The sequence below is a fragment of the Ochotona princeps genome, chromosome 15 (assembly GCF_030435755.1).
Source record: "Ochotona princeps isolate mOchPri1 chromosome 15, mOchPri1.hap1, whole genome shotgun sequence".
NCBI classification, from domain to species: Eukaryota; Metazoa; Chordata; class Mammalia; order Lagomorpha; family Ochotonidae; genus Ochotona; species Ochotona princeps.
This window is the reverse complement of record NC_080846.1, coordinates 16,537,748-16,547,852: the sequence shown is the minus strand read 5'-3', so window position 1 is coordinate 16,547,852 and position 10,105 is coordinate 16,537,748. Positions and strand designations below refer to the sequence as shown.

General features: G+C 49.1%; 1 protein-coding gene across 1 annotated transcript; it reads left to right on the top strand.

The window, feature by feature from the left end:
• The first annotated feature begins 4,645 nt into the window (after window positions 1–4,645).
• Window positions 4,646–8,911, top strand: MIP (major intrinsic protein of lens fiber). The gene is made up of 4 exons (XM_004589675.2): window positions 4,646–5,037; window positions 5,548–5,712; window positions 6,118–6,198; window positions 8,467–8,911. The coding sequence occupies exons 1-4, from the start codon at window positions 4,678–4,680 to the stop codon at window positions 8,650–8,652; spliced, it is 792 nt and encodes a 263-aa protein (XP_004589732.2). The 5' UTR covers window positions 4,646–4,677; the 3' UTR covers window positions 8,653–8,911.
• Window positions 8,912–10,105: the final 1,194 nt, after the last annotated feature.

The following is a 10,105-nucleotide window of genomic DNA, read 5'->3' as shown; positions in this document are numbered from 1 at the left end:
TCTTAAACAAAAAAGTTGAGCTGGAGTTCAGTTCTCTAGAGGATTTCAATGTTTGATCTAACAATTTTCTTTGACTATAATGAGAAATTGAGTTAGCTGCACCTTGCCCTTCTGTTCCTAATTCTCTGAGGTCGTAAGTCTGGTGGGTAGAAATAACCCCTGCCTTTTCATGAAACCCTCACCAATGGCTCCCAATGTTTCAGTGTTTTGCCCAACCAGGAACAATTACTTGTGTTATCCAGCTCTACCCAGAGAAAATCAAAGCTCCAAGATCTCCCATTCACTGAATCAATGGATGCTCATTTACTGCCTGCTCTGTGCAAAGCATCAGGTTTTTAGGAGTGAACTAGTCAGGCCTAGTGCCTGTCCTCCTGCAGCTATGTCTGATGGAGAAAACTCACCTTAAACGTGTACCTAGAAAGTGCTGACATGAGGGCTGTTGTGGTGACTGCTGTTTTTTATGAGTTCTGGTTACACAGAATGTCCTTTTGTTCATGATACCCTCTCCTCGTGTGCTTATATATACCTTTCCCTGTCATTTATTTGAGGGAGAGAAAGAAATTTCCCTTTGGCAAATCCAAATGCCTATACATGATAAGGCCTGGGCGAAGCTGAGACCAGGAGCCAGGACCCACAATCCAAGTCTCCCACATGAGTGACAGGAACTTCACTGCTTGGACCATCACCTGCTGCCTCTCAGGATGTGCCTTGGCAGGAAACTGGTACTGAGAACAGAGCCAGGTACTGTGATGCGAGTTATATACATGTTAACTGGAGTCCTAACCACTAGGTCAAGTGCCTGCCCTATTTGTTTCTTTTTTTTTAAAGATTTATTATTTATTATTGGAAAGCCAGATATACAGAGAGGAGGAAAGACAGAGAGGATGATCTTCCATCCGATGATTCACTCCCCAAGTGAGCCGCGACAGCCGGTGCTGTGCCGATCCGAAGCCGGGAACCTGGAACCTCTTCCGGGTCTCCCACACGGGTGCAGGGTCCCAAAGCTTTGGGCCGTCCTCAACTGCCTTCCCAGGCCACAAGCAGAGAGCTGGATGGGAAGTGGAGCTGCCGGGATTAGAACCGGCGCCCATATGGGATCCCGGGGCATTCAAGGCGAGGACTTTAGCCGCTAGGCCACGCCGCCAGGACCGCCCTATTTGTTTTTAATAAAGATTTTGCAGCATTTTAAACCGTGTGTTCAAACATTGAGCTTCACAAAACTCCACATTGTGGCTAACATTGTGGCTCAATAAGCTAATCCTCCACGTGAATTCCGGGATCCCATATGGGTGCTAGTTCGTATCTCAGATGCTCCATTTCCCATCCAGCTCCCAGGCCTGGGAAAGCAGTAGAGGATGGCCCAAAATTTGGGAACCTGTACCTGCCTGGGAGACCCACAAGAAACTCCTGGCTCCTGGCGTCGAATCAGCTCAACTCTGGTCATTGTGGCCATTTGTGAGTGAACCAGTAGAGGAAAGATCTTTCTCTCGCTGTCTCTTCTTGTCTCTGTAAATCTGTCTTTCCAATAAAAAGAAATAGAGCTTTACCCCTTTTCCCAAATCCACTTGTATTCATTCCATCTCTTCACCTCTTCCAAACCTAAACACTATCTTGAATTCAGTGTTCATCTTTTGTTTTCCTTTTTACATATTTTCTCTTCTATATGTATGCCAAAAAGTGTATTTTGGGGACTAGAGTTTTGGCACTACAAGTTGAGCTGCCACTTGAGACACTGGCATTCCTTATCAGACTGCTAGTTTGAATCCATGCAGCTCTGCTTCCAGTTCTGCTCCCTGCTAATATGCCTGTAAGACAGCAGTGATGGCTCAAGTGCTTGGTCCTCTGCTCCCCAGGTGGAAGGCCAGGGTGGAGTTCCTGGCTCCTGGCTTTAACTTGGTCCAGGCCTAGCTGTTGGAACCGTTTAGGGAGTGAACCAGCAGATGAAAGATCTCTTGCTGTATTTTTCCATCTGTCCCCGTCAATCTGTCTTTCAAGTAAGTAAAATAAGTGTTTCTTAAAAAGTGTATTTTCGGGCCCGGCGGCGTGGCCTAGCGGCTAAAGTCCTTGCCTTGAAAGCCCCGGGATCCCATATGGGCGCCGGTTCTAATCCCAGCAGCTCCACTTCCCATCCAGCTCCCTGCTTGTGACCTGGAAAAGCAGGAGAGGACAGCCCAAAGCCTTGGGACCCTGCACCCGTGTGGGAGACCCGGAAGAGGTTCTTGGTTCCGGGCTTCGGATCAACACAGCACCAGCTGTTGTGGTCTCTTAGGGAGTGAATCATTGGGCGAAGATCTTTCTCTCTGTCTCTCCTCCTCTCTGTATATCTGACTTTGTAATAAAAATACATAAATCTTTAAAAATAAAATAAAAAAATATATATATATATATATATATATATATATATTTTTTTTAATTGTATTTTCAGGCCTGGCATCATGGCTTAATGGCTAAAGTTATCACCTTGCACGCACTGGGATCCCATAGAGGCGTTGATTCTAATCCCAGCGGCCTTGCTTCCCATCCAGTTCCCTGCTTGTGCCCTGGGAAGGCAGTCAAGGACAGCCCAAAGCCTTGGGACCCTGAACCTGTGTGGAAGACCCAAAAGAGGCTCCAGGCTCCAGGCTCCTGGCTTCAGATTGGAGCTTAGCTCCGGCCATTGCACCCGCTTGGGGAGTGAATCATCGGAAAGATCTTCTCTCTTCTCTCCTCCTCTCTGTACATCTGACTTTGCAATAAAAATAAAATAAATCTTTAAAAAAATGTATTTTTATTTAGCTATTCACTAGCTGTATAACTCAATTATCATTCTGTGTATAACTTTCTGAATCTTTATTTGCCATTTTGTTGCTAAGGCTCATCTTTATCAAGTGTCACTGTAGTGGTTCACTCATGTTGACTGATGACTAATATTCCCCTGTTGAATACCCCACTGCAGTCATCCATCCAGTCTCCTGGGCATTTGGATTGCTTCCAGGTTTTTTTGTTTTGTTTTGTTTTGGATTTTTGTTGTCAGTGTGAACCACACTGCTCTAAACATTCTCATAAATATCTCTTGGTAAATTTATAGAAAAGCTTTTAGTACATAAGATGTGAAGTATATGTTTGCTGTCTTTACAAGATGGTGCTCAATGGGGTTCCAAAATTATCATCCCACCTTATACTGCCATCAGGAATTGTGACTGATCCTATCACTCCATGGTGGTACCCAAGCATCTGCTGGCCAAGTCTCTGCCTTTTCTGAAAGCAGTGTGAACCCTGCATGCTCCCTGGAGCCAGTAGTCATGACTGCAATCTGACTGTCTCAGGAGCATCTGGAATGCAAGGAGCACCAAAGACCTCTGGTGTTTTTCTTCAGTGAGCTCAGGTGCGCTGGGCCTGTTCTTAGCAGCTCTTGGTGCTGGTATTCACGTTAGCTGGGGACTCTACCTCCATCTTCCCCAAGCTGAACACTGGAGGATGAGGACAGCACAGGCCCTCATCTGAGCTCCTCCCCACCCGCAGGTGAGTTGGATGGGACCATGCTGGCCCCCTTCCTTGCAGGCTTCACCTTCAGGTCATTGTTCTCTGCTGGGTGCTTCCAGGGAACAGCTTGCAGCCAGTTGTGACATGCCAACAGTATAGCCTATTGCTTGTCCCATTCGGCCTTCTCTACCAGCACACAGCCCCCACCCTAGGTCCTAAGTTCATTGCTAGTCCCGTTGTCCTTCTCCATGTGGTCCTTCTCTCTTCCCTTGACCAGCCTGCATCTCCTAGGCAGTTCCCTAGGGAAGGAGCCCAGAGTCCTGATCTTGGCTGTGGCAGAGGGAACTGGAGCCTTGCACTGCTTCAAAGCCCTGGCCTTGTCTCTTTCCCTTCACTGTTAGGGCCTGGTGAATGAGGGGTGAGGAAGCACACACTGACTCCGAGAGTAGACTACTCTTCCACAGTTCCCACTCCTGTCCTCCACGGGTGACAGCTCCTCCTTCTCCCCTTCCCCACCCTGTGGTTCCTCCCCAACCCCGACCCCACTCTGGTCTATCTTTGGTCTAAAAGGCCAGGCTGAGGGTTTGGAAAGGGAGGCGTTGGCATGGGCTGGGGGTAGAGGCTGCCGGCTCTGAGAAAGCCAGACACAGCAGAACTATTCTGTGCCAGAGCTGCAGGGTCTACAGATTCCAGCCCAGCCCAGCCAATGGGGGAGGGCCCTTTAATCCAAGGGCATGAAAAAATTCCCTTGTTCTCCAACTTCCCTGCTGAACCCCACTCCTTACTCCCCCACCCCCAACTTTACTCCTGGATGGCTCAGAGGAACCCGAAGCCCCCAGGTGCACAGACCCCCTACCCCATGGTGTAAACTCAGCTCCACAGGCCTTCTGAGGAGAGCGGAGGCGTGTTCTAAGAACAGGCATCGATCAGGAGTGTGAACCCCAACTGTTACACAACAGAAGGATAGACTCTTTCAGGGCCCCTTTCCTGACTCCCTCCCTAGCTCATCTCAGGTGAGGAGCAAAGGGGAAGTTCAGTCATTTACCAGATGACTGCCGGTGGGCCCCCCCGCTGTGAAAGGGTTAAGAGGTTGGGCCAGCTACCCTGGAGGTTTGCCCCTCCCAGGGATTAGGAGACCTCTATAAAGGGGACTGTCCACCCAGACCACACCAGGGGGGTATCAGGGACCCAGGCTCTGTGCCCATCCCCCCTGCCATGTGGGAACTGCGTTCAGCCTCCTTCTGGAGGGCCATATTTGCTGAATTCTTTGCCACCCTCTTCTATGTCTTCTTTGGGCTGGGCGCCTCCCTGCGTTGGGCCCCTGGACCCCTCCATGTCTTACAGGTGGCTCTGGCTTTTGGCCTGGCGCTGGCTACGCTGGTGCAGGCTGTGGGCCACATCAGCGGAGCCCACATCAACCCGGCAGTCACTTTCGCCTTCCTTGTGGGCTCTCAGATGTCCCTTCTCCGTGCAGTCTGCTACGTGGCAGCTCAGCTCCTGGGGGCCGTGGCTGGGGCCGCTGTGCTCTACAGTGTTACCCCGGCTGCCATCCGAGGAAACCTAGCACTCAACACGGTAATAAGGACGGTGGCCTGTGAGGCGCTGGGGGGGTCCTCTGCTGTCCTGACTCTGTTGCAGGCAAATCAGCAGCTTTGGGGTTGGGACTGTGTGTGTGTGTGTGTGTGTGTGTGTGTGTGTGTGTGTGTGTGTGTGTTTGCACGTGTGTGCTTGTGTGTTTCAGGATGGGGAGGCACAGAGAAAGTGATTCTCTTGGACTGAGAATCTGAAAACCTGAGTTTGGGTTCCAGCTTTCCCACCCATTCCCTGTAGGCTCTTAAAGAAACGTGTCTCACCTGATGTGCTTCCCTATGAGTGGTGGCAGATGCAGCCACTTCCTCTGTAAAGGAGTGTGTGGGAGGAGAGGCTGGGTTCCAAAGCTGGTGACTGTGGAGGGAGTTTATTATTCTTCCTCTCCAGGGAACTGATGCCCAGAGGGGTGGAGATGGGAGGTCCCTGTCCCTGGAGGCCTGAGGAGCTGACTTGCCCCAGCCCTAATGAGCTGCCTCCCTTCTTCCTTTCATTCAGTTGCACCCTGGGGTGAGTGTGGGCCAGGCCACAACGGTGGAGATCTTCTTGACACTCCAGTTCGTGCTGTGCATCTTTGCCACGTATGACGAGCGGCGGAATGGTCGTCTGGGCTCTGTAGCCCTGGCCGTTGGCTTCTCCCTCACTCTGGGGCACCTCTTTGGGGTAAGCAAGAGAGGCAAGTCACTCCCTGCAAGAGGATTTCAGGGCTCTCAAATCTTTCCGGACTTCGGGACCATCTTCTTGGCTCCCTTCCCGTGTCCAAACACGAACATGCTCGGCCTCACTCTGTATCTCCCAGCAGAGAAGCATAACCCTGCCCCACTCTTTTCTGTGACTGCTACACTTAAGTCCTTCTTGTCCAAGGTGAAAATGCACGGTCACAGGTGCACATAGACCCAGATGTGCCTTCCCCACTCCATGGGAGTCCCTGGTGAGCCCTGCAGGTTGTCCTTCCCTACTTGCTGGTGACCAGAGACAAGAAGACAACATTCAGGGCCAGTGGGGCAGTGGGAAAAGATGCTAGAAGGTAGAAGGGCACGGTCTCAGTTACCATTGTATTTTTTGCAGATGTATTATACTGGTGCAGGTATGAATCCTGCCCGCTCCTTTGCTCCAGCCATTCTCACCCGGAACTTCAACAACCACTGGGTGAGTGAGGGGAGAGGGTCAAGGTACTATAGCCCTTCTGGATGGGTATGGATGGACGTAAGTTCCAAGGTTGGCATCCTACGCGCCCCTACCCCCTGCTCAGAGCTGGTGGCTGCTGTACCAACACTCAGTTAAGGGAGGCAGAGTCTGCCACATTTACGTGAGTAGGAGTTGTTATTTTCTAGAAAAATAGGTTCTTCTTTTTTCTTTTAAGATTTATCTTATTTTTATTGGAAAGGCAGATCTATGGAGAGAAGGAGAAAGATCCTCCATCTACTGGTTCACTTCCAAAGTGGCCACAACGGCTGGAGCTGAGCTGATCCGAAGCTAGGAGCCCCGAGCTTCTACTGGATCTCCCACACAGGTGCAGGGCCTTAAGGCTTTGGGTCATGCTCGACTGCTTTCCCAGGCCACAAGCAGTAAGCTGGATGGGAAGTGGAGCAGCTGGGAAATGAACCGGCGCCCATATGGGATCCAAGAGCTTGAAAGGGGAGGATTAGCTAATTGAGCCATCATGCTGGGCTCGAAAATGAGGTTCTTGCACCTGTAAGCACTGTTCCTCGTCTGGTTATCCAGGGATTTGAACTGAGTAGCCACTGGATGCCAAAAGTAAGGCCTATGGGAATAGACCACCAAGTGTAAAGACAAAGCCTGCTGTTCGAGATCAGGATTTGTTTTGAGCACAACAGGCGTCATCCCAGTTATGCTGCTCAGCCTTTATGCCAGAAATTGCACTCATCAAGCACCTCTGTTTCTCTAACTGCAAAACAGAGTCTTATGAGAATGAAGCTGAAAAGTTTTATGTGAAACAGTTAGCATGGAATCTGACCTAGAGCAAATCTATAAGTATAGGTGCCTTTTATGCTGTTTGGGCCTATGCAAACCAAACATGAAGATAATTCAAAGGATTTTCAGAGCTGCCCATTCACTTCTACAGCAGCAATATTTCCAAGGGTCAAGAGGTGGCAGCAACAAAAGTGGCTCTCGGTAAATTAATGGATAAATGCAATGTGGTATAAACATATACAGGCATTAGAAGGAAACAAAGTCTAGGACTAATTTTTGACCTAGTGGTTAAAATGCTGCCTGGGACTCCTTCATAGCCCAGACTAGAGTGCCTGGATTTCAGTGCCAGCTTCCCTTCCAATTCTAGCTTCCTGCTTATGTAGACCCTTGAAGGCAGCAGAGATGGGTCATTTAGGGCTCTGGCACCCATGAGGGAGGACTGGATTGAGTTTCTGGCACCAGCTTTGGCCTGGTCCAGCTCTGGCTGTTGCAGGCACTTGGGGGAGTAAAGCAGTTAATGGGAGCTTTGTCTGTCCATCTCTATTTCTTTTTATTAGAAAGGCAGAATTTACAGAGATAGAGGAAGGGACACAGAGAGAGATCTTCTATCTGCTGGTTCACTCCCCAAATGGCCATAATGGCCAGAGCTGAGCTGGTCCAATGTTAGGAGTAAGGAATTTTTTCTGGGTTTCTCTGGATAGCCCAAGTACTTGCACCATCCTCCACTGCTTTCCCAGGCACATTAGCAAGGAACTGGATTAGGACTGGAGCATCTAGGACTCAAAATGGCTCCCATATGGGATGCTGGCATCACAGCTGGATGCTTACATCATGGTGCTAGCCCCAGGAGGGAAATTTCAACACCCACCGCAACAGGGATGAACCTCAGGACATTTACATAAGTGAAATAAAACAATTATAACAGACAAGTGTTGCGTGCTTCCACTTTATGAGGTGTTCAGAGGACTCAAATTTGTGGAAACAGAAAGAAGAATCATTGCCAGGGGCTTAGAGGACTAGATGCGGAAATGGGCAATTGCTTCACCAACGCAGAGCTTCCGTTTTGCAGGATGATGGAGTCACAGAAACGGGTGGCATAGCAGGGTGACTAGACTTCATGTTGCCAAACTGTGCACTTAGCAATGATTAAAATGATCCATTTCCTTCTATGGTTGTTTACCACAATTTACAATTCTTAAAAGACACACGCTTATATATCAAAAACAACAGAATATCCATGCCCTCCAAAAAGTGTGGGATTCAATGATGATGTAATGAATCAGAAAAGAAAGGGGGAGTTTGGAGGCCAGATAGACTAGTGCTAATGCATACAAAGAAACAAACACTGATTTCTATTTAGATAATGCCCAGGTGTGACTCAGGGCCCAGGATGTCATGTCTTCCTTGGCATGGGAAAGAGAAAGCTGGGCAGCCTGGCTGCTCAGTCCCCCTTAGCTGAGTACCCCTGGTCTCTCCCTACAGGTGTACTGGGTGGGCCCGATCATCGGAAGCGGTCTGGGCAGCCTCCTCTACGACTTTCTCCTCTTCCCCCGGCTCAAGAGTGTTTCTGAGAGACTGTCTATCCTCAAGGGGACCCGCCCCGGTGACTCCAATGGACAAACAGAGGGCCAGGGGGAGCCTGTTGAGCTGAAGACCCAGGCCCTGTGACAGCTCCGGTTGCCTGGAGGGAGGAGGGAGCTGCTAGGTTCATGTGGAGGGGCTGAGCAAGCCTCTGGATGAAGACAGAGACTGTGGGCAGGGGCACATCCTTCTTTATTTTTTAACTTATGTGTGTGTTTTCCCCACCTTTTGCTGTGTGAAATCTTTCAAGTTGCATTCATGAGCTGGTTGGTGCAAACTTCCCTTCCTCCCTATCTCACCCCCCTCCGCCGTGTGTGCAGGAACACGATTGTGTGTTATGCATGTGGGTGAGTGTGGTTGTGTCTGAGTTTTGGGGGGAGGGCATGAGAGTTAGGGAAGGGAAAAGTGTTCCCCATTATGTTCCTCCCACAATCCAGCATGGTGAACACAGGGAACCAAGACCTTAAGTTTCTTTATTATGTACCAGTCAAGGGTAGAATACCCTGATTTCTGAAGGGACAGGGAAGCAATGGAGTTAGTTCTCTCAAGGAACAAATGGAGAGAAGGAAAGGAAACGAGGACTTCCACGGGTTGGGGGGGGAAGGGACTTTTCAGAGGATGAGAGAGGAAATGGAGGAATTAGCCCCAGGCCAGGAGGCAAGTCTATCAAAATATTTTAGGGTAGAGTAAATGAGAGAGCACAGCCTGCTCATCTCAGGAATGCTTGCCCAGAGAAGTGGATGGGGAAGTAGTTCTAAGAAAAATTAACAGTGGAATTTGAGCTGTTCTATAAAGCCACATAAATCTGTCTACATCCACTGGCTGGGCTGTGTGTTCATTCTGGTACAGCCGATCTCTCCGGAGACCTGGGCAGGGAGCTCCAACCTAAAGAAGCGGCAGGTGAGCCTAGAATCTAGGAAAGGGAAGCAAACTTAACTGTTTGCCTACATATTCCTGGGTGTGGACCCCTGGTAGGTGGGACTGTCTTTCTAGAATTGCTAAGGCCCAAACAAGAAATCTGATACCTGAAGCAACCAGAGGGAGACACTGGGTCCCGGAGAGACAGGACAAAGGCTTTGAACCTCAAGAGTTTTATTTAAAGCAAATCAAGACAATCTGCCATCTTTCTGTTTTGATCAGTAGCTCCCGTAGTCTTTCTTTTTGTATGTGTGTCTTTTCACTTTTTTTTCATGTCTTTTCTTCTCAAACCTCTTCTGACTCTCCCTCATACCCTAGAGATGGATATCTTGTATTCTGATGCTTCATAATTCCGTAGATGATTCGCTTGAACCCAGCTTCTCTTGTTGTCGGCAAAATACACGCAAGAAAAGGCAGGAGACCCTGAACAATGAGCTTTTATTGTGGATTCCTTTTGCGAGCCTCCTACACACTTCACAAACTTTAAACTTGTGCCAATACTACTACACCCAAAGACCACTCCTTCAGATTACCACCGCAGTCCACTTTACCTCCCAAATAAAACCTAAGTTTTCTAACCAACCAGCAAAGACTTTGGAATAGTCCACTTGACTACGAAGAG

Bases quoted from the DNA above. Each gene is read 5' to 3' on its own strand.
- MIP (XM_004589675.2), top strand. From the start codon at position 4,678: ATGTGGGAACTGCGTTCAGCCTCCTTCTGGAGGGCCATATTTGCTGAA. The intron at 5,038-5,547 runs GTAATAAGGACG...CCTTTCATTCAG, and splicing joins GAAACCTAGCACTCAACACG to TTGCACCCTGGGGTGAGTGT. The intron at 5,713-6,117 runs GTAAGCAAGAGA...TATTTTTTGCAG, and splicing joins CTCTGGGGCACCTCTTTGGG to ATGTATTATACTGGTGCAGG.